This window comes from Typopeltis vanoorti, chromosome 12 (genome assembly GCF_054136105.1).
Source record: "Typopeltis vanoorti isolate ZY-2024b chromosome 12, IOZ_Tvanoo_1.0, whole genome shotgun sequence".
Taxonomy (NCBI): Eukaryota; Metazoa; Arthropoda; class Arachnida; order Uropygi; family Thelyphonidae; genus Typopeltis; species Typopeltis vanoorti.
The window spans coordinates 20971591-20996891 of NC_143560.1; the positions used below are offsets into that span (position 1 = coordinate 20971591).

The following is a 25301-nucleotide window of genomic DNA, read 5'->3' on the forward strand; positions in this document are numbered from 1 at the left end:
AACTCCAGGATAACAAAGGAGGAGATTTGTCTTTAGTAGGATGGTATTAAGTTTGCAAAAAGAATGGAAAGATACATATAAGTCAATCTGTCGAAGTAATCTTGCTATTTTGTTCTGAGCGTACTTAGCAAATGATATATAAAAAGAACATATTTATTTTTTTAATAAGAGAAATAAGTGTTTTATACAAATTTAATGATTTTTTAATAATGTTACCATAGCACACCCCTGGAACACCCATCATATGCGATTGGATTCAGCAATGTTTCATTATAGAAGAGTAGTCAATTTATGTGATTTTAAGAAAGAATAAAGTGCATTAGAAAAAATTAATTAAAATGTATGTAGAATGATTAGTATGAATTTAGCTACGTGGAATCAGCCAATTTAATGCATTTATAAATGTAAAAAAATATAGAATTTTAAAAAAATAAAAAAATATTTAAAAAGATGTGGGAGAATCAAGGTAAAGAAATGCTATGGGTGAATATTTTTTTTGTTTCACACTCACAAATTTTGGTTGTAAACCTACAATACATTGGTACCATGGGGAGGCAAAGGAATTATCAGTTATTATTTTTAAATTTTTTTTTTTTTTTTTTGCACAGTCCATAAACCCTCATCTATAGATCAAACCTAGAATTTTTTCGAACACTTTTTCAGACCTTCACAATAAGCAGGGCAATGGTCTCACACTGGACAATGAAATTCCTTTCCCACCTGAAGGCATTTACAAATATTCATGCCCAGAGTATGGATATTTATGATTTTTCATCCCTGGACATAGGTGGAAAATTTGATGTTATGGATTACAGTTTGACCACAGCAGTAATTAATTAGTGTGATTCACCTGCTGTTATTTTGTCCCCTCCCCCAGGCAACGGAGTCAGTCAGAGAAGTTGGTTAGTCTTCCTATGGATGCTCCAGTTTTTTCTTCACAAACATCTATTGCAGGTTACACATAATATTAAAAACTGCAAATGTATTGTTGTGATCAGTAACAAATATTGATGCAAAGGCAAAACAAACTTCACAGAAAGTATTTTAAGCAAGTTCAATAAGAATATACAAATTTAATTATTAAACTGGTAAACACATAAAATGTAGAAGACAAAAGAATAACAAATATACTCAACTGCTTTTCTGGTGACTTATCATTCTTGATCTCGTGATATTCGTGTGGCAGCTCAGTAACTGTAAATAATAGGAAAATTACTTGCAAAAAAAAAAAAAAGAGGGGAAAAGAGTGTGTCACAAAGTTAAAAAAAAAAAAAAAAAAAAAAAAAAAGGTCAATAAACAATCTTACCCTTAGATTCAATATCTGAGAAATATGGAGGTGGAGTTTTGAATTCTGGTTCAGAAGAAGCACTATCTTTAAAGGACTTGTCTATATTTATACAAAAAAACACGACAAATTATACAATCATTAATGCATACTGGTTATTCATGATACTATCTTGGTAATCCGAAATAAAATGCAACTCAGAATGTATTTTATTTAATAAATATACAATACTCACATATTATCATTATCAGATTTCATAATTTCATGAGTTATATTCAATTATCTGTTTCAAATGAGAATATGATTTCTATCTGGTTAGACTATGCATGAAACACAAAGGATTTCAGGATCATTTGTCTACATAACAAATTTTGTATTTTACATGCTGAATCTAAAAAAAAAAATGTACTAGTTAAAGAATCACTTTTTCTTTTTTAATTCACCCAACTGGCCCTGATGTGTATTAAAATAATAATACCATTGATATTACACTGAAATATTATGAATATGAAGTTAATGAGATGTCAGCAATATCACCAGAGTTCAAGATCGGTACTATCAACATAAGAAGATTGAAAGGCAAAGAAATGGAGCTAGTTGAGAAATTGGATAAGTACCAGATCAATGTAATAGGGGGGAATGAAACAAAAAAGACAAAAACTGGTGAGATCTTTCTGAGCAATAAATACAAAATATTCAGGCAATGACAATCAAGGAAAAGAAGGAGTAGCCATAGTATTCAACACTAAATAAGAGGCTAACTTTCTTGGTTGGCAGGCAATTTCAAGTAGAGTGATGTGGGCTAATATTACAATGAGGAACTGGATAATGAGACTTATTTGTGCCTATGGTCTCACAATGGTTCAACTAAGGTAGAAGTGGAGGAATTTTTTTGAGGCTTTAGAGAAAGCAACTGACATAATGAAAAAGGAAAAGTTGGTCCTTATTACAGATCTAAATAACAGAGTAGGTAATGATTGTCAAACATACAAAAATATTTTCCGAAAATTTGGAGAAAAGAGCAAAGCTAATAATAATAATGGCAAATACCTGTCGGATTTCTGCTCAGGACATGGACTGGTTATTACTAACACAATCTTTCAACATAAAAATGTGCACAAATTCACACGGAGAGAAGAGGCAAGGAAGGCTCATTGACTATGTTATTGTTGATAGTGATATTTTCTCTCTGGCACAGGACACTAGAGTGTACAGAGGATTTGAAATTGGAAGTGATCACCATTTAATCTGTCTTGAGCAGGATAAAATTGAATTTCATATTGAAAAGAACATGTGAGAAAGTTTTAAAGCAAATAAAAGTTGAGCAGCTCTCAAATTTGAACTATACACTAAAATACACAATCATTATTCAAGAAAAATGAAAGAGTTTGAGAACAGGAACCAAACCTCAGAGATTCAGTGGCAAGCCCTGAAGAAAACACTGATTGATTCAGCAAGAAAGGCATGTGGTGAAGTTATCTGCAAGGATAGAAAAATCAGAACTTCATGGTGGACAGAAGAAGTTAAAGAGACAGTGAAGGAAAAAGAAGAAAGCATATCCAAAGTACTCTGAAAAAATGTGCTCTTAGAGAATACAGAGACACATATAAGAAAGCTAAACAAAAGTCATGGGAACACTTTGGTAAGAACATAGAAAATAAATATCAAGAAGGTAGCAAGATATTCTGGAGGTTGTTGAAGAAGCTCAGAAATGGAGGAAATAGTGCTGTAAAAGGAATTCGAGATGATAAAGGTGACATGAAAACTGGAGAAAAAGATATCCTTGAAGTATGGAGTAATTACTTCGAAAAATTGCTAAATGAAACAATCGTGATAGCACAGTGGTAAAAAACAGTGACCAGGCATGCGATCAGGAATACATATCCATACTTGAAGTAGAAAAAGCTGTCAAAAGCCTGAAATATGGAAAGGCAGCTGGAGTAGATGATATTTGACCAGAAATGCTCAAGTATGGAGGTATAAAAGTCTTACAGTGGCTGCACTGCATAGTTCAGAAGGCCTGGACAGAGGAATGAATTCCAGATGATTGGAGTAGAGCTCTCATAGTACCCATATGTAAAAAGGGAAATAAAACTGAATGTGAGAATTACAGAGGTATTTCTCTACTGAGTGTTCCTGGTAAGATTTATGCTAGTATACTTGAGAAATGGTTGAGAAGGATTGTGGAAGAGAAGCTTGGTGAACAACAAGCTGTATTCAGGCAAATTGAGGCTGTCAGGATCAGATTTTCACTTTACGGCAAATAGTTGAGAAGTCATGGGAATATAAGAAAGATCCATATTTAAGTTTTGTAGATCTGAAAAAAGCATATGACAAGGTGCCAAGAGAGAAGCTATTCAAAACACTACAGCTGTATGGTGTCAATGGGGCATTATATCAAGCAATGCTTAATCTTTATTTGAGTTGTAAGCCACCAGTTAGAATTGAAGGCAGTACAGGAAGATAGTTTAATGTTAAATCTGGTGTGAGACAAGGATGTACATTATCTCCTCTGTTATTCATTATATATATGGATTACATTACGAAGTAATAAAGTATTAAACCTGATATCAAAATTGGAAATGTTAATCTGAGCTCTTTGCTTTATGCAGATGATATTATACTTCTAAATAAATCCGCAACAAGCTGCAAGATTCCCTGACTAAATTGAATAACTGTTGTAGTATATATGGTATTGTTGTGTCCTGAATAATCAAAAATTGAAAATAAAAAAATTTAAAGTATTCAGGAACAACTACCTTCAATTGTAGTCAGAGAATGTTGTGTTTTGGCATGGAAATTGAAATGTACATTATAATTTAAGGCAAAACTGAAGAAATGTCTAGTCTAAGAAATGTGAGACTTAACCCGTTTGGTACAGAGTCAAATGAAGGTATTTATTTAAGGTTATTATTTAATTAGAGTATCCCATAAAGTCCAAGGGTAACACTTTAACAGTCCAGTACAACATATGGCCTGAGGGAAGGAGAATTTATAAGGAAAGCGAAGCTAGAACACATTCTCGGAATAACGCCACACGCAAGTGAATGAGTGCCGTGCGGTATCAACGTAATTAAGCGCAAGAATCTCCGAGAAAGAGAGGGAAAATATAAGGGTCAAGCTACCCCCACACGGGGCTTTTTTGGTTCCTGGTTCCTGCGCTCTTGGACGTTGGCTCTCCATCTCCACCAATGGGATGATTCCGGGTCGGCCATAGAAGTCATGAAAGGCTTATCGAGGTTCACGAGGCAGAGCTAGCTATCTCTTCATAACAGAATAGCTAAGCTATATTGAGTGACCGATGATATAGATGTGTCCTGCAGTTCCAGAGAAAGACCAGAACGGCACATCGTCTTATCGACTCGGAGAACCTGATCGTGCTGCTATCATAAGTAACCTGAAGAACGGTAGCCCACAAAGGTACCTTGATGTCCAGACAACGCTGAAGAAAGAACAGAAAGTCATTCCATGGGATGGCAACGTAGAATGTTAAAGTATCTGATTTCCAATTAAAGATATGAGTGAACTCTGTAGGTTAATTTATGAATGGACAAGTTGTAGAGAACTTTAGTGATTATCCCATTTGGCAGTAACCTGTCCCTGTTTGGAAGAAATGTTTCCCTAGAAGGGATGTGTATGTGATATAACTTTGATATATTGTGAGAGATGATTAGTGACCTTGGTGAGTGATGATAAAATAATTTAAGCTGGAAAATTGTAGGTTTATAGGAGCTCTGTGGTCCAAGTTATGATTAATGCATTATAGCGTTAGTATTGATATCAGAATTTTGCTAGGAAGGTGATTAAGTTAATCATGTACCTTATATTTTTCTTGTATATCTCTTAAGCCTTAATAAATATGTTTTATATCATCTGCCTGAATCCAGCCTGTTTATGAATTCAAATAGCCACTTATAAAATTACTAACGACCCTAGCGGGAGGGACATATCAAAGTAGTTTAATCTTTCAGGCCACAACTGCATGTAAAACAAAGAGAAGTGAGAATAGTTAGATAAGTGTTTGAAATTTTATTACTGTGTCTTATTCTAAGATAGCCACCTTGGATAAGAGTTTTATCCATCCTCTGTATTGGCTGGTGCAGCAAAAAAATAAATTCATCAAATTTAACCGGTGGACTGTCTCAGAGGACATAATTTTAAGGCCTTGTCCCATACACAGACAAAATCCTAATGAATGAAAGGATTACACGTGACAAAATTTTGAGAGCAGCCTGAAGCATGGTTTGTTTAAGAAAAAGAGAGTGATAGTTGATTTATTTAACTTATTAGAAAACTATTACAGAAGCCGGAAAGGAAGTAACTGTATGGGAGAGTGTAGAAAACAGTGGTAGAGATAATAGCGACGATAGGAATATACAAAAGTAGAAGAAAACATAGTTATAACAGTATGAAGGTCAGCAATAATAATAAATTTAGTTTAATCCTTTATCCAAGTGTGAGCAAACAAAGTTTGCGTTGATGTACTTGATTGTTGAGCATTGATTGTTGTTGTGATGTTGTACCACCTTACCCCAGTCCTGAAGATACTTTCAGGCGCAAACTTTGTTTGCTCACACTTGGATAAAGGATTAAACTAAATTTATTATAGTCTAACCAAGTGAAAAATAAACTTTCAACATTTTTCATCATCAAGGTCAGCAATAACAAGGCAAAAAACAATTAAAATAGGCAGAAGCATTGAAAATATCAACTGCATTGTGAATGAAGAACCTATAGAACAAGTAAAACATTTCAGCTATTTAGGAAAAGATTTTTAGTGAAGATGGTAAATTAAATATTGAAATAGACAACAGAATCAACAAAGCTGGTATGGTAGGAAGTCAACTGAATAAATTTATATGGAATAAGTGCAAAATTAGTCAAAGCACAAAATTAGCTGTATACAATCAGCGTCCAAACCGATTTTAATTTATGGATCTGAGAGCTGCGTTAGAAGTAAAACACTCGATCAAAGACTAGAGCCTGTAGATATGAAAGTCCTGAGAAAGATTAGGGATGTGAACAGATGCATAAATGGCAATATCATATTTAAAATGAGGATATTAGGAAAGAACTTGACATTGTTAACATCCAGAAATCTCAGAGCTAATGTCAGGTGGTATGATCACTTAGACAGAATGGGAGATGAAAGATTAGCAAAACAAATGTTCTCTGCCAGGTTGGCAGGAAAAAGACCTAGAGGAAGACCAGGATATAGGTGTATTGATATGGTAAAAAAGTGCCTTAGAAGATAGAAATATAAGATAAGATCTGACAATGTTGGAGTCTTGATAGGTAACAGGAAATCTGGAGGAAAATTGTAGATAGAAAGTTAGAAAGTTAATGATGTAATTTTTTCATGTAGTACTATCATATCCTGTACACCCCTTGAGGATACATGTCAGGAAATTTATGATGACGATGAGTGAATGAGGAGTGATACATTTCATCCATATTGATATCGATGTGGTTATGGACTTTCCTCTCTTAGTCACACTGGTTACAAGGTTTTTACATTGGTCATATTGGTCAATAATTATTAAGTAAAGGGGAAAACATAATATAGGCCAGCTTCAGTAAATTGTCAATATACAAGGTTCAACATTATAGATAAGTGACTATAAGGGTAAAACATAAACTATCGCCTCATATAAAATCATGACATCCTCTTTCTCATTCTTCCTATGCATTTAAGAGCTGACTTTGCCAGTTATTTCATATGGTTAATATTTAAAAATATATACTGTAATAATCTTTAAAACTGTTTTATATCTTTTCTTTTCAATGATTTCTTGAAGTCAGTTAATCCCTTCTTGACTGGAACTTTGCAAGTTATTTCAATTTCTATGGATGGAGAGATAACTGCATAAATTAAAGAATTATAAACTAGTCAGGCTGAAAATAATAAACATTCAATGTCTTGAACATGTTCAATATGATGTTAAGGATGGAAATGACATCATAATGGCATCAGCAAATGTAGAAAGCAGTTTTCTCTCCTATTCTGTTTAAGTGACATGTCACTTAAACAGAATAGGAAAGATAAATGTTCAAAATTCTCAGTTATTATGTCATACTCTTCAAAATAGTAGAACCATACCAGAATACAATGCAAGAATAATGGTTCATGGAGAGATGACTAAAAGCTTTCCTATTTCAAATGGAGTTCTTCAGGGGAAAACCTTTGGCAGAATATCTTTTTATTTTTAAGGGTACTGTTTTATCCTTATAGTCACATATCTATAATGCTGAACCTTGTATGGTGACAATTTACTGATGCTGTCCTATATTATGTTTTCCCCTTTAATTAATAATTATTGACCAATGTGACTAAGAGAGGAAAGTCCATAACCACATAATACCTGGAAATCCAAACCCATCACTAAGAAAACCAAAATTCATCTGTAAAAACCACCAATCAAGCCATATTCACATGTGTGATATGGCTTGATTGATGTATAATAAAATTAGTACAGAAACACGTGGCCCCAGACAAGGAACATCAGTGCTCAATGCACAGTCAATATTATGATATACATGATATGATCACATTCCTAATGTTACTATTCTTGAAGAAAGCTAGACAAGATCTCTAATAGTTAACTCAAGATCTCTTAATACTTGAAAAAATTCCATAAAAGGATATAATTATCCTTTATGATAATTCAATGCAAAAACTGCAAAAGAAGAAATATATAAAAAAAATTACTGGAAGCTAAAGCCTTCATGAAGAAACAAATATCAATGGAAAAAGATTGACTAATTTGGCTGCATCTAAAAATCTAATAATAAGCAGCACTGAGTTTATGAGGAAGAATATACATAAACATGGAAATCTCCTGATGTATATACATACAATCAAACCATATGATAATCAATAAAGAACATAGGAATTACATTCAGAGTAGCTGAGTGATAGTGACCATTTTCTAATTAGTGGTATTCCTAGTACCATAATAAACGCAGTAATTATTTTTGCAGCGCATACGAATCATCTGAGGTACCATATTAACAAACTAGAAAAAACAGAAGAGAGTACAAAATATAAGATTGAATCAAAACAAAAATTGAAAAATAAACAGCTGAAAGAGAATGAAAACACTGAAAATATCTTGAACCATATTAGAGATAACATAAAAGTAGCACAGAAAACTCGTTTGGAATTCAAAGTAAAATACAGCAAAAAAAAAAAAAAAATAATAATAATAATAATTTGAAGGTAACACAGAGGATTGCTGCTATTATGAGAAGGACACTGACCTGCAGAGATAAGAGGGTTATCATTCCGTTGTATAAGTCTCTGATCAGACCACACTTGGACTATTGTTCTCAGATTTGGTCCCCAGGATTTGAAGGGGATAAATTAACTGTGGAAAGGATACAAAGACGGATGACAAAGATGGTTTCAGGACTGTACAAGGATAGTTATGAGGATCGGCTGAGAGAATGTGGACTGCAGAGTTTGGCGGATAGAAGAAGGAGAGGTGATATGATTGAGACTTTTAAACTGTTGAGAGGTGGTTACAGGGTTGACACTGGGGAGTTCTTTCGCTTGGTTGATCAGCGGGAAGGAGTGATGACAAGAGGCCATCCCTGGAAGTTACGAAAGGAAACTGTGAGCAAGAGGGTAAGGAGTGGTTTCTTTGTGTGGAGGGTGGTTGAGCCGTGGAATGCATTGCCTGATGGAGTGGTGGGAGCGAGAACGGTCAGTGACTTTAAAGAGTGGTATGATAAACTTTGTGTTTCTCAGGGGGGGACCTCCCCTCGATGAGTCTTGACAGACTTTATGTCTTAGGAAGGACCTCCCTCGATGAGTCTTTTGACTCCTTGGAGGCCTGAATAATAATAATAATAATAATAATAATAACTGGCTTAATAACCCATCTGATGTCTATATTGCTCAGATACAAAGAGAGCAGAAAGGACACCAATAAAATAATCAGACAATCATCATGATAATTTATTCATGTATGAATAAGAAAATACATACAGAAATAGTCATATAACAAAAACTCATTGAGACAAAGTTTTGTTAGATGCAAATGAGTCAAGTTGCTCACTTGCTTATGTATTGTCAAAACTGTTTTCTTGGTTTTCGTCTGTGTCCATTAGTTGGCCTACAGAGATAAGAGCACCGAATGTAGGTGAAGGTGGATGTATAAATCAGTGTTTCAACCATCTCAGTTAACATTTTTGAATTGTTTCTATTATCTTTTCCAGCTTCCTTTAAGAATGGCAGTATTAGGAATGTGATCTTGCTATGTATATATCCTAGTAGTGATTGATGGCATGTTGTACCAAACCTACTGAAAATATTAACTGTTTGTTGAGCAGTGACGTTCCATGTCTGGGTACCATATGTAAATATAGTGGGACTGGTGGTTGGTTTTGTACAGACAAATTTTGGTATTTTTGGTGATAAGATTGGATTTCAAAGATAACAAGCACCAGTAACTGATGGAATAATAACCAAACTCATCAAATATGGTGATAGTGAATTAATCACAGAAATACAGAACGGAAAGAATCATAAATCATAACAATACATAAAACAGGAAAAAAATTAATGTGAAAATTAAAGGAATATTGCTCCAGAATGCAGGCTACAAAATTTTATCTAATATTTTAGATAAATAATATTATTTATTTGAAAAGAAGACCGCTTACATTTGAATGAGGAAGGACATAGGCATCTGGAGAGATTGCTGTTCTGAACGAGTCAGTGTGTCTCGGAGGATGATAGCAAGGGTCGCCTCTTGTGGGAATGGATACTTGGGAGAAGGGAGACGACATCAGGTACCACTGAGCCCAGTGGAGTCTAGAGGGGATAATACTGGGTATAGAAACAATGGCATTTATATGCTTTATACTAATGCCAGGAGTATCTGGAATAAGGGAGAGGAAATGGTGGAGCAGATAGCATCAGCCTGGCCAAAAATTATTGGGATCACTGAAACGTGGTTGACAGAAGAGGATATAATAACAGGAATAGCAGTTGCTGGGTATAGCATTTTTTGGCAGGATAGGAGGGGAAAGCATGGTGGTGGGGTACTGCTTATGATAAGTGACGACCTATGTCCTCTAAGAGCGGAGGCTTTGGAAGGCAGTGAGACAAATGATTCTGAGAGCATATGGCGTGAGGTAGAGGTGGGCAAGACAGGATATTTAGTGGGGTGTTGCTACAGACCCAGGAGCACAGAGGATGGGGACCAGGAGATGTTAAGACAGTTAAGTTTGGCAAGTGCAAGAAGAATGATTGTTATGGGAGATTTTAACTACAGTAGTATAAATTGGAAAGAGGAAGATGCATGTAGCAATAGGGGAATGGAATTTCTAGAATTCTTGAGGGACAAATGTCTTGGGCAACATGTAACAGAGGGAACAAGAGGTTCAAGAGTTTTGAATTTGGTTATAGCATCAGAAGAGTTGATAATAACTGAGATGACATCTCTCCCACCAGTTGGAGAGGGTGACCATATGGTTTTGACTTGGAAAATGAATAGACATGCAGGATTATGAAAGAGACAGGAACGTATGTGGAATTATAAGGCAGGTGATTATAATAGTCTTAGACATCAACTTTGGGAAGTTTCATGGAGGGAGGAATTGGAAGGCCGGGATATCATTAGTGCGTGGGAAATTGTGAAAGAATATTTGTTAGCAGCAATGGTGAGTTGTATACCACGAGTGAAGAAGAAGACACAATTTGGAGTAAAGTGGATGACAAACAATATTAAACATGCGAAAAAGAGGTTATGGAAGAGATATAAAGAGACAGGTGAAGAGAAGATGCATGAAGAATATAAGACACAGGCCAGAAGAGTGATTAGTGTGGTAAGGAAAGTGAAACTGGAATATGAGAGGAGATTAGCCCTAAGATCCAAAGAAAATCCTAGGGAATTTTTTTAACTATGTGGCAATAAGAGGAGAAATGACTGTGGAAGAATGATATTGTGGGATAAAAATGGGAATAGAGTGACTGATGCAGAGGACATAGTGGAATTGTTCAATGAACACTTTATTGAAGTATTTCATCCTGGAGGAGTCAGTTTTAATGCTAGAGGGATAGGGCGGGTTTGAGATTTAGAGGTACAGGAGGAGAGCGTGTTTCAGATACTGAGTACTCTGGATGTCAGTAAAGATTTGGGCTGGATGGTATTTCACCACGAGTTTTGAGAGAATGTGCTAGGGAACTGACAGTGCCTTTAACCTGGCTTTTCAATGAAAGTCTGGCTGCGGGAAAGGTGCCCAGGGAATGGAAGGAAGGTAAGATAGTGCCATTGCATAAGGGTGGTAACAGACTGGAAGTGTCTAATTATAGGCCAGTGTGTGTCATCAGTAGTTGTTAAGATCTTGGAGAAAGTAGTGAGGGACCGTATACAGCACTGGGCAGATGAGGATAATGTTATCTGTGAGAGTCAACATGGATTTGTGAAGGGGCGCTCTTGTTTTAGCAATATGCAAGCCTTTTATAATAAAGTTACAAGAACATTAGATGAGGGAAAGGCATATACTGCAATTTTCTTAGACTTAGCAAAAGCATTTGACAGGGTGCCACATGATAAGCTGATATTTAAGTTGCAGCACATGGGTCTGGATGTCAGACTGGTCAACTGGATTCAGTATTGGCTGTCTGATAGGTATCAGAGAGTTGTGTATGGTGAAGCAGTTTCACGGAGCAGAGGGTTAAAAGTGGGGTCCCACAGGGCACAGTACTAGGACCTATATTGTTTAACCTTTATATCAATGACATTGCCAGTGGATTGCAAGGGGATATTCAGTTGTTTACGGATGATGCGAAGCTGGGAAGGATTATTAGTAATAGTGCAGATGTGGTAGCCCTGCAAGAGGATTTGAATAAGCTAGATAGATGGGCAAATGAATGGGGCTTTCAGTTTAATGCAGCAAAATGTAAGGTCTTGAGGTTTGGGAAACATCGATGGGATGCTGCATACTCTATGGGAGGAGTTATACTGGAGGAAGTAGGGGAGACAAGAGATCTGGGGTTGATGATTGATAGAAACCTGAAATTTAGGGGACATATTGCAAAGGTAGTGAAGGTAACACAGAGGATTGCTGCAATTATGAGAAAGACACTGACCTGCAAGGATAAAAGGGTTATCATTCCGTTGTATAAGTCTCTGATGAGACCACACTTAGACTTGTTCTCAGATTTGGTCCCCAGGATTTGAAGAGGATATATTAACTGTGGAAAGGGTACAAAGACGGATGACAAAGATGGTTTTAGAACTGTACAATTTTGGTTATGAGAATTGGCTGAGGGAATGTGGACTGCAGAGTTTGGTGGATAGAAGAAGGAGAGGTGATATGATTGAGACTTTTACATGTTGAGAGGTGGTTACAGGGTTGACACTGGGGAGTTTTTTCGCTTGGTTGAACAGCGGGAAGGAGTGATGACAAGAGGCCATCCCTGGAAGTTACGAAAGGAAACTGTAAGCAAGAGGGTGAGGAGTGGTTTCTTTGCATGGAGGGTGGTTGAACCGTGGAATGCATTGCCTGATGGAGTGGTGAGAGCGAGAACGGTCAATGAGTGGTATGATAGACGTGTTTCTTAGGGGGGGGGGACCTCCCCTCGAAGAGTCTTGACAGACTTTATGTTCTTAGGAAGGACCTCCCACGATGAGTCTTTTGACTCCGTGAAGGCCTGAATAATAATAATAAAATATAGATGAATATCAAGCAAGATTCCAAAGAAACAAGCCCAGTTGACCAGATATTTACACTAAGACAGACACTAAAAAAAAAAAAACGAGAATAAAATTAACAGATCCATATTTTATTTACAGATTTTAGAAAAGCATATGATAGAATACATAGAGCATTAAATGAACTTGGAATACCTCATAAGATAATAAGTTTAATCAAAATTTGCATCACTGACAGCCAAGACATGATACTTGCTAATGGAATTAGATCTGAACCTTTTGCTATTATGACAGGATAAAAGCAAGGAGGTGCTCTCTTGCCATTCCTATCTAACAGCTTTAGAAAAATGTATTAAAGGAACTGTAAAAGATAACATAAGCATAACAATAATATTGGGATATGTAGATGATATATGCCTAGTTGGAGAAAATGCTGGAAACATTAGAATGACATTCAGAAAACAACTTTTGCTGAAAAACTAGGATTACAAATCAACCAGGATAAAACTGAATATTTAAAAATGGGTAGAACAATCAAGAACAGTGGCACTTCAAAATTTAAAACTGCCATTTCTTTCAAATATTTTGGAATATTGATTACTCAAGATAATAAAATTAGTACAGAAACACAAGCTAGAATACATGTCTCCAATAGATATTATCATACATTACATCATTTATTATCTTCCAAAATTCTATTGAGCAGTGTTAAAATAGAATGTATACAAGACAATCATTACACGTACTGTTTTCTATGGAGCATAACAGATTGAGATGCAAAAACTTTCCATATCTTTAAAAATAAAATCCTCAGAAAAATCTTTGGATCTTTAAGACATAATAATACAAAGGTGAATGGAGAAGACATAATCAAGAACTATATGATTTCTATAAATCCCCCACATCTGATGAAATCGCAGCTTGCAGATTAAGATGATTTGGAGACATGTGGAAAGAATGATGAGGAGAGAATGGCTAAATAAGCATTCAAAATGAGGCCTGATGGAAAGCAACTTAGAGTAAGACATGGCATCATTGGGAGGATAACATCCAAAAATACTTAGCTGAGATGGGAATCCAATCCTGGACTGGACTGAAAGAGCTCAAGACAGAAAAAAAAGTGGAAAAAAATGGTACTTTCAGCAAAGAACCTTAGAGGTTAAACAAGCTCAAGAAGAAGAAAACGAAAGATATCTAAACAAATCGCTTGAAGAGTTAAATAGTTAATAGGTCAATGAAGATAAGTTATATTTACAAGTGATATCCAGGGATACGAATCTGCATGCACGTTGATTTGTAGTTTAGTTTGTGTTATTTTTACTCCGAAGTTAAGAGAAACCACTTGTAACCGAAGGAATAATTTTATGAACAGTGCAACTAACAGGACTGCATGCACAAAAAGAAAGTAAAAAACTAACAGTTGCCTGAATAAATCATCTTCTAGTCATTATTACAAATGTGTCACCTGTTCATCTCGGTAACAGTTATGACCAAATGCCAGTTTTGTAATTTCTCTAACTTCATCTCTTTTTCATTGATGCTTCTTTGAATGATCGTGATCATCTTCAAGTATGTTGATTTTGATGTTATTTCAGGTTTTTTACTTCTCACCCTAGCTATCTAACAAAAACAGTGAGAACCTCACTTAACTGGCCAACGTCCTGTCAAGCAAAACAAAAACATTTATGTTGTACTTTGTATTTGTGTTTGTTGAAGCCAATAGATAATTTGATTTGGATGTCTAGATTCTAAATTTCATTCCATCTTAATTCTTTCACTCAGATACTTAGGTGAATATCTGCCCCCCCCCCCCAAAAAAAAATAGGCATTACTTATGTTTTTTTCCCAAGATTTAGGAGGCTTATAACTTTTTGTATACATTTTAAGATAGTTTCATATTTAAATTATCTTCTCAAAAAGTTTTTCATTCTTAATGAAAAACGCCAGCATGACTGGCCGAGTGGTTAGTGCATCCGCTCTCCAGCCAAAAGGATGCAGGTTCGAATCCCGCCCTGGGCATGGATGTTTGTGATTGTCTGTGGAAAAACTAGTGGTGGTGGTGGTCAGTGGTAGATGGCGTTGGTGTAGTTGCGGTTATATGTAGTGGGTGGATTGAGTGGTGGAGAGAGCTGTAGAGCAGGTAGAGCTGTAGTGCCCTCCCTCGATGAGTCTATGAACTCCCTGGAGGTGTCAAATAATAATAATAATAATAATTTTATATTCATTATACTATTTATTTTCACACAATCATTTCCATTTGATAAGTCTTGGTAAAATATATGAAGTATTTTGATATATATTTTAAGTATATTATTAAAATTATACAGTTGAACTTGTTCTTTAAAATTATTATTTCCTATTGGGATTATGAAATAATATTATATAAGAATTAACTTAATGAACTGAATATATGATTTTCTTTACCTTTTTCATTAGAAGTGTTTGATTCCGACTCCACTGCTTCTTCTCTTGCAAAAGGACATTCAGATTCATGATCAATTTCTGCAGTTAAAAAACAAAAAAACAGTCCTTAGTCATTGATGTCAGTGCGTCGAACATCAATGATTTAAAAGGTGACAAAGGACAGAATGAGAGACAACTGAAAGGTCTGCAGGCAGAAATGTTGGGTAAGATTGTAAAGTCTTTAATGTGGTATCACAGGAAGAAAGTGAAAAGTGCCATCATAGTGGAAAATGAAGACAGTGAGCAGATGATTATCAGAGACAGCACACTGACATGGAGATTCACAGGAGAAAATGTGAAATGAAATGTTTGATGAAATTCATATCAAGTGTGTGGTGTGTGGCAGAGAAACAAAAGAGGGGACATGTGAGGGGGGAGATAAAAGAAATTAGATCATGAAAGAGGGAAGATAAGGATCAAGTTTTGCTTAGAAATATAACATGATAAGAAGAGTATTTGAGGAGAGTGGAATAAAATCGTGTTTTCCCAGAACCAAAGCTGCAGAGAAGGAAAATCGAGATGATGGTTTTGGCAGGTAGTAATGATCTGGTGCAAGAAGCAATGTTGCTTAGCATGTAGACATACATCTACATAGAATAAAGCATGATAAACTTTGCAAGTCATATATATTCATGAAGGAACCATTATGCTAATGAAAACAAATTGAAAGTTAGCCCACATTACAATCTATTGAAAAACAGTCATTCTTCTTTCAATAATAATTTAGAAATCTATTAAATATTAACTGTAAATTGCCCATCTAATTAGCAATTGTATGGATACTAATACAGTAACGCAAGCCAAGTATTTCAATGGGTCACACACAGCTACTTGTGCAAGCTCTCACTGTGTATGACTTACCTGCATTTTGTAATAGAGTTTCATCACTACTTGCTCATTAAGTAGGACACTCCATGAAAGTGTTATGTAATAATAAAGATGGATTTTTATTCTAATATTCTATCACTGCTGCTTTACTCACTCACTTCTATATATCAATGATTTTTCACTGACAATAAACTCTGAATGAGAGCAATGAAAGATATGAAAAAAAGAAAATTCTACTGGCTAACAACTGTTCACGTGACGCACAGCTTACGGCCCATGTCAATCCAGGCTACACGAGTTTATAATTGCCTGCTACATTCAATCAGCGATCTCTGAAGCACATATCAGTGCACCGAACAAGAATAAATTTAGTTTTAATAATGTAAAATTATAAATACATTTTTATAAAAATTGTTATTAATAATATATTTATTCACCTAGACAATATCGCTTTCTAAGACAACAAGAAAAAGAAAATCGCTGAAGACGGGAGAAAATTTCAAGAAAAATGGGAATTGAATTACTTCTGCTGAAACAAAGGATAAAATTGTGTGCATTATTTGTAACAACAGAATTAATGTCACCAAAGAATATAATATGAAAAGGCACTACGATAAAATTCACAAAGAACAATATTCACTCTTTGAGGGTAAACTGAAAGAAGAAAAATTAAAAAGTATGAGGAATTCACTTCAAAGTCAATAACAAGTATTTTCAAAAATTATGGAAGACAATGAATCAGTGGTAAGACCCAGTCATGAAATCAGCTATTTATTGGCAGAACATTCCAAACCTTTTAGTGACTGTTCCTTGTTTAAGGAATGTAGCCGAAAACGTCTGTCCCAAAAATGTGCAAGTATTTTGCAATATTTGTTTGTCCAGAAATACTGGGATAGAAAGAATAACCGAAATGACAGATAATCTGCATGACCAATTGCAAGAAATAAACATACAGTATTTTTCAATGGCACTTGACAAAAGTTTGAATATTCAACGTGGCTCAAGTTGCTGTTTCTTCTGGCTTGTGACAACAATATGAATATTACTGAAGAGTTCTTGGAAATTATTCCCATCCAGGGGAAAGCATTTATGATGCCATGTGGTGCATTTTTGAAAAATACAACTTGCTCTGAACAGGCTCGTAGCTATGACAACCAATGGTGCTCCAGTAGTGACAGGCAAAAATAAAGGTTTTATACCAAGACTTGCAGCAAGGTTAAAGGAAATGTTTTCCAGACTTTCCAAAACTGCAATCTTTCCACTTCATTATTCATCATCAGATCCTGTGCTCCAATACTTTGGAGCACAGGATCTGATGATGAATTTACTCTCCAAGTCTAAGAAACCAAATTTCTTAGACTTAGAGAATAAATTTGAAGGGCTACCTTACTACACAGAGATTCATCAGTTATCTTGTCATAAAGTTCTAAAAGAAAGCTATTTCCTCCTTTTAGAGGAGATAAAATTGTTCCTAGAAATGAAAAATCATGATGTTGCATTTCTTAATGATCAGACAAGACATGGGTACAAGATCTAGCATTCTTAGTTGATATTACAGGACATTTGAATGATTTAAATGTTAAACTTCAGGGGAAAGATCAGTTAATAACAAACATTAATGATGCACTGGCAAGTTTTAGATGTAAAGTGGTTTTGTTTCAAAATCATTTAAAAGACAATATTCTAAATTACTTTCCTATGTGTGAACAGTTGAACAATAAGAATCAAAGTTTTACGTTTTTTCAATATTGTCCCAAACTAGAAAATATTAAAGAAGAATTTGATAGGCGATTTAAAGATTTTTAAGGAACAAGAAGTTTTTTTGCTTTTTACAGGTCCTTTTTCCTTTAAGTTTGAAAAAGCTCCTATTTGTATTCAAATGGAACTTATTGATTTCCAAAATGATTCCATTCTAAAATACCAAGAGGGTGGTGATCCAAAAATATATTAGGTCAAAAATATTGGGAAATAAAAAAGTTTGCAGCAAATATTCTATGTTATTCTGGAAGCATTTATTTATCGAACAATTATTCTCATGTATGAAAGGGAACAAAACAGCCCACAGATCGAGACTAACCGACGTCAATCTTCCCGCCATAATGAAGGTCGTATGCTCTCAATCTTTGAGTCCAAATTTTTGCAAGCTGGTTAACAATAAACGTTGTCAAGTGTCGGGAAAAAAATAAAATCTCATCTAATCTCGCGTCTTCATTATACCCTCTTTTACCTTGCTGTGTTGAAGGTTTATTAATCATCAGACCTCAAACAGTTCACAGGATAAGGTGGTCAAGCCCTACGCCCCAGTGTATCCTATGTCCTGTAGTGTTGAGTTCTCAAGGCTGGTTTTGCCTGCTTTGCAGGATGAAAAACCCCAGGATAAAGTGGGGAAAAAACCCTATTGTCCACGCCCAAGACCGGCTAACTTAGTTATGGTGAACTAAGTTCCTCATGCATATGGTTGCGAAGTGCATAGCCACTAGGCTAATCGCAATGATATAAATAAAAATAAAACATAAAATATTACAATTAAATTACTTAAAATTACTATAATTATATTATGCAAGTATATATATATTTTTTAACCCCAAAATATTATCATTCACATTTAAAAAATTCCTAGAAATATAGATATTTCATCTAAATAGAAATCTACTCTATAATATAAAATGATAAGCCTTTTTTGTCACGTCTTTTGTCAAGTTATTTGAAACGTTTTGAAACTCAGGGGCTAGCCTGAGTGTTGAGTCTCCAAAATTCGAGTCATCAGAATTCAAGGAGAACTTGCCTACCAGTCCGAAACTTGGGGGGGGGACCCCCTTTCAAGTTTTCAAAATCTGAGTCATCAGAATTCAAGGAGAACCGGCCTACCAGTCCGGAACTCAGGGGGGGGGGGGAGTGCTGTAGGCGTCAGGGGAGCAGAGCCCTCCTAGTAGAAGTATATTATTTCAACACAAACACAAAAAATTTCAAAATAACAGGCAGCTCTGTAAATTTTTGTGATGGTTATTAATGAAACTTTATAATTTACAGACTGTATAAATATTTGATTTGTTCAAATAAAATTTAATTTTGGTTTAATTTGGTGCTATATATTGTAAATATTAATATAATAAAAATATTCTTTTTTTTTTTTTGAGTTGTCAATCATTATACTATTATTTTGTCTTGTAATGACTTAGAATAAATAAAATTTTCATTATTCATTTTTCAGTTTATTTATACTCATTCTTTCACTTCCCTTCGATTCTAATTAGTGTGGCTTTTTTTTTTTTTAGTTGAAAATTTTTTTGCAGCCCACTTGAGATACTTTTATGACAAATGCCTCGCAGTCCAAATGAGTTTGACATTCCTGCTTTAGAGTGATGGGAAGTGGTCAAAGAAATATTTGGTGTAAAAAAAAAAAAAGGAAGATATATGGGAACTATAAAGGCAGATTACAGAAAGCTCAATAGTTAATTAACATCAATATCAAGGGATAATAATGAGTAGCAAGAAAAAGACATTAATACTACATTGGAACTCATTAGAACACATCTGACGAGTAATGTACAACTGTACAAACCAAGAATCAGGTAAATATTTATATGAGTAGTTAATTGCTAAACAGTGAAATTAGGTAAGTAGTGTAGAAAAAGAAATTATGGAGAAGATAAAATGGCAAACAATGACTAGATGCATGATGAGCATAAAATGGAGGTTACAAAAGGAAAAGTAACAAGTACAGTTACTTGGGAATGAATGTTCGATGAGCATAATAGCGTAGACATGATAAAGGACAAATATTAGTTCAGGAGCACATCACCTGAGCACAACTGATAAGATACCATCAGGACTAGAAGCCTTTCTGCAGGCCACAGGAGGCATGTGGTGCAATGTTCTAGGTAAAGATGGAAGTAATTTACCTTGGTTATCTATACAGAAGCTGGATGAGAAGAATGATATCGGAGGTCAGCAATAATCATTAGCTGATGTTGCAATGTTTTATATAACTGTGTGATTGAGTTATTAAGACTGAAGAAAACTGTGTATAATTATGTTTTTTTTAAAAAATTAGATATTGTTGGTGAAGTGGCGATGCATAACAAAACAATGGCAGCCGAGAAATCTTTGTTGGGCAAGTTGAATGTGCAAGATTTTGTTGCATTCTGATGCAACAAAATTCAGTATCAACTACAAGATGTACAGATGGTTGAGGCCCAGGGGAATGCTACTGTAAAATTTGATGCAGTAAGAAATTTTTCTTCTCATTTTTGTATCAACTTTTACAGAGGTCACGAATCTTGTACATTAGTCAGATATTGTATATTTATTATCCATGTAGCTTACTAGAATGCAAATGTATGCTGAAACTGTATATGTCAAAGGCATAGCCATAGAAAGCGGCCTGGTATTTGATGTGTATCCGATTGTTGTAAATAGCTTAGAAATTTTGTTCATACAAAGTGAGTGCTTTCTATTGTTGTGTTTAAGCTTAGCCAAATGCAAGTCTCAAGGACAGTGCAATAAAAAGCGGAGAAGATCTAAGGCAGTTTCGTTTTTAGTAAAATAAGATTATTTGTGAGTTCTGAGGGAAACAGAAGTAAACAACAACGTTGAAGGTCAAAATCCTTTTGCACGGGAATGTTAGGGGGTCTCAACCCTTAGTCCAGGGACCCGTGGAGTAGTACAAGAAGGGATCAGAGAAAACTGGAAAGGTGCATTCTCCTCTCGTCAGATCTTGATCCAGCATCGTGGACGTTGGTCCATTCTCCTGGCTTCTAACGGACAGACGTCAATGATGCTGGATCGAGATATGATGAGAGGAGAATGCGCCTTTCCAGTTTTCTCTGATCCCTTCTTGTACAGGGCATCATGAGGTATCGAAGGAGCAAAGAGGTAAGACCATCATGCCTTGTGAGTGAAATAACCTGCAACGTGCATCGGACACCTTTGCCTGACCTAAAAGCGTTGTTATGAATATGCCTCGAGCTCCGGGAGTCCTCCACAGTGGACAGCGATAAAGGACAGTGATGAAATAGTGCTTTTCTGGGGCTAAGTTAAGGATGTTAGTGATGCTGTAAAGATGCAGATGTTTAAAGTGAAAGAGATGTATATTTTGGGCTAGTACAAATGATTTAACAGGTGAAAAGTATGGTATGCAAAAAGATGTGAAAGTTACAAAAAAGTAGAATAAGTCAGTGCGCAGATTGTGCTGGAGAAATGGTGCAGAGTTTGTGGATTTATGGAGTGAGACTGATGGAAGGAGGATTTACATAAGCTTGCATCTAAACCAGTGGTTTGGGAACCCTGGTTAGGAATCAGGGTTCCTAACTTTTCCAAAAAAAATTTATTCAGCACCCTCCTGGCTGAATAAATTTTTTTATTCCTGGAAACTTTCTAAGACCTGACCAACTCTACCTGATACAAATAAAAGAAAATTGTATGAAAATTGGATCAGCAGTTCTTGAGTTTTAAGTGAACAAACAGATAGATACAGAAAGAAAGATTTTTGAAGTTTGGAAATAAGACATCCTGGAACTGAAATTTTAAAACTATTTATTGAAATCAACAAAAGAAACAAAAATTGCACGTAAATATAGGACAAATTGGAGCTGAAAATTTAATAACACTATTAAAACTGAGCTGAGAAGGAGGGCCATAATAGCAAATGACTCAATGCATAGGTTATGCAGGAGTGGTGTGGAGTTTGATGGGCGAAAAGACTTATACAAGAAGGATGATTTGCATCTAAATAGATTTGGTGTTCGGACTGGAAAATTGTTGAAAATTGCAGAATCAAGGAAACTACAGCATTTTTGGGGGGGGGGGGTGAGGAAGAGCTGTTGAGTGGATGTGCAGGCGTCAGTGAGGCAGTTGAGTGTGAGAATGTGTATAAACAAGGTGTGGCTATTAAATAATGAGACTGGTTGAAAAAAATATGGTTTATTACTACAAATATACAACTTAATTGTTATCCCCTTCAATATACTCCCATCCTCTATCTATACACTGTTGCATATGAATTTTCCACTGTTGAAAGCAGTGCTGCAAGTCATCAGGTGTTATCTGCTTCAGTAGCTCTGCTGTTTTCTCCTTTACTTCATCTACCGACTGAAAATGGGTGCCCATCATGGAACGGCTGACAGCGGAGCCGGACTTGCAGGAGATCATCACATGTGATGAGACGTGGATTGTACTGGAAAATTGTACCAGACTTAGCTCCATGCAACTTTTATCTTTTTTCAAAGTTGAAATCCGCATTGAAGGGCACCCATTTTCAGTCAGTGGATGAGGTAAAGGAGAAAACAGCAGAGCTACTGAAGTAGATAACACCTGATGACTTGCAGCACTGCTTTCAACAATGGAAAATTCGTATGCAATGGTGTATAAATAGAGGAGGGGAGTATGTTGAAGGGGATAACAGTTAAGTTGTACAATTGTAATAATAAACCACATTTTTGCAACCAGTCTCGTTATTTAATAGCCACACCTTATATGCCTGAGTCAGTACCAATGATAACAAACCAGAATGGGATAGTTAGTGTAAGGAGTCAAGATAGAGGTGGCCTAGGGGGCTTTTGTGCTTTATGTACACTAATGCCAGGAGCATTAGGAACAAACAGGAGGAATTTTTGGCATTGGTTTGCTCATCCCGGCCAAGGGTTACTGGCATTAGTGAGACATGGCTAACAAAAGATGATATAGTGGGATGGAATGTGTAGGGTATAGTGTGCTAAGAAAGGACAGAGTAGAAAAGAATAGGTAGAGGAGTGTTATTGATGATAGCCAATGAATTCAGCCAAGGAAAGTAAAAGTTTGACTGCAGGAGAGTGAAAATAGCACATTTTAGGCTATCTGGTGTAGGGTGCTGCTATAGACCAGGGGATGGAAAAAAGATAACGGAGACAGGATGCATTGGAAAATAGACTCAATGAGTGGAGGATGGGTAATTATTATGGGTGATTCAACTATGGTAACATTGATTGGAGGAATGAGAGGCCACATGGGAGGAAGGAAATTGATTTTATGCAATTACTAAGGGATAATTACCTGAGACAGCATGTAATGGAATATACTAGGGGTCTGAGAGTGCTTGATCTAGTAATTGCATCTGAGAATTTGTCTATAACAAATATGACCACGTAGCCACCAATTGGTGAGAGTGATCACCAGTTGGTGGCAACGTTGTCTTGTCCTGGGAGGTGGCTAAATGATCATGGTCTTAACCTGGGAGGCATCTAAATGTGTGGAATTTTCAGTTAAGACAGGGTATATGTGGAATTGCTGGGCTGGTAAGTTGACAAGTTTAAGAGATTGCTTGGATCAGTGCCATAGCATGTAAAACTGCAAGGACTGGACGTTGATAGGGCATGGGAAGTGGTAAAGGAGTGTCTGAGGGGGAATAATGGCTGACTGCATACCTAGTCAGGAGAGTAAATCAAGTGGGAGTTAAATGGATGAATAACACCATTAAGCTGGAGCTGCAAAACAAAGAAACAATTGTGGAGGGAATTTAAGGAGAAAGGTGACCTGCAGGCACACGAACAGTACAAGGCACAGGCCAGACGGGTAACTAGTGTGGTAAGAAAAGCAAAAACAGATTATATAAGGAAGTTAGCAATGTAGGCTAAAGAGAATCCCAAACAGTTCTTTCGATATGCTGCAAATAAAAGAAAAAAATGTATACAGCAAAAAGATTTTAAGGAATGCTAATGGTGGGAAGGTAACTGAATCAGTCAAAATAGTAGAATTACTAAGTGAACACTTTGCAAGAGTATATCATCCAGCCGGTGATATTGCAGGAACGAAGGAGCCGATGGCTTATATGGGAACTGAGGTGAATAGCATATTACAGAACCTTAATGTAAATACATCTTTGGGATTGGATGGTATATATAGCTTGTGTCTTATATAAAGTGGCAAAGGAATTGTCAGTGCCCTTGACCATATTGTTTCATCTTAGTTTCAACGCTGGGTTAGTCCTGAGGGGGTGGAAAGAAGGGAAAATAGTTCCATTGCATAAAGGAGGCACCAAGACTGCTGTAGCAAATTACCGACCGATCAGCATATCAGGAGTCGTTGTCAAAGTATTGGAGAAGTTGGTCAAGAACAAAATACAGGAATGGATAGATGGAAAGGGGATACTGTATGGGAGACAGCATCATTGGGTAGATCATGCCTCAGTAACTTGCTGATGTTTTATAATACAGTGATGGCTGAATTGGATAAGGGTAATGGATTTACAGTGACACTGCTTGACTTTGAAAAAGGCCTTTGACAGGATACCACATGGAATCCTAATCAGTAAACTACAGCACATGGAGATGGATATAAAGTTGGTGAGATGGATAGGAGGATGGTTGATGGAGAGATATCAGGGAGTAATTTATTCAGAGAGTCCAAAAGAAGGCCTGTGACTAGTGGTGTGCCATAGAGTTCTGTTCTTGGACCACTTCTATTAAATTTGTTCATTAATGATATATGAAAGGATCTGCTGATGTAAAGTTGGGTAGAGCAATAGTTGATACACATGATGTCAAAAGTTTGCAGTATGATTTGGATATATTGGCAGACTGGGCTAACGAGAATGGATGTCAGTTTAATGTAGCAAAGTGTAAGGTTATGCATTTTGGGGTGAAAAGATCATCAGCAGTATACCACATTGGTGGAACCGTACTCCAGGAAATTGAAGAAGCCAGAGACTTGGGCGTGTTAGTGGATAGGGATTTAAAGTTTAGGGAGAGCATAGCAAAAGGGGCTAAAGCAGCTCATTAGATTGCTTGGTTACTGAAGAATACTTTGACGAGCAGAGCCAAGCAGGTTATTGTTCCTCTTTATCGAGCCTCAATATGACCCCATCTTGACTACTGTGCACAGATCTGGGGGGCCAGGGTTTCTTGGTGGTGGTGGGGAAGAGGTAAAGAGAATCCAGAGGCGAGTGACCAAGATGATAGCAGGTCTATGGAATGAACCTTATGAGAACAGGTTGAAGATTTGTGAGTTACACAAACTGGTTGATAGGTGGAAAAGGGGTGATATGATTGAGACATTCAAATTAATGAGGGGTTTTTACAAGATC

The 25301-nt window shown here is 36.0% G+C and overlaps 1 protein-coding gene across 1 annotated transcript in view; it reads right to left on the minus strand.

The window, feature by feature from the left end:
* The window catches only part of LOC150100619 (targeting protein for Xklp2 homolog), a 293999-nt gene that overhangs the window by 251166 nt on the left and 17532 nt on the right, over nt 1–25301 (minus strand). Inside the window, exons 2-4 of the mRNA XM_090401739.1 lie at nt 15377–15454; nt 1308–1388; nt 1137–1194 (exon numbers count right to left, since the gene is read on the minus strand). Of these exons, the coding sequence (XP_090257865.1) occupies nt 1137–1194; nt 1308–1388; nt 15377–15454 (217 nt within the window). The remainder of the gene's footprint in view (nt 1–1136; nt 1195–1307; nt 1389–15376; nt 15455–25301) is intronic.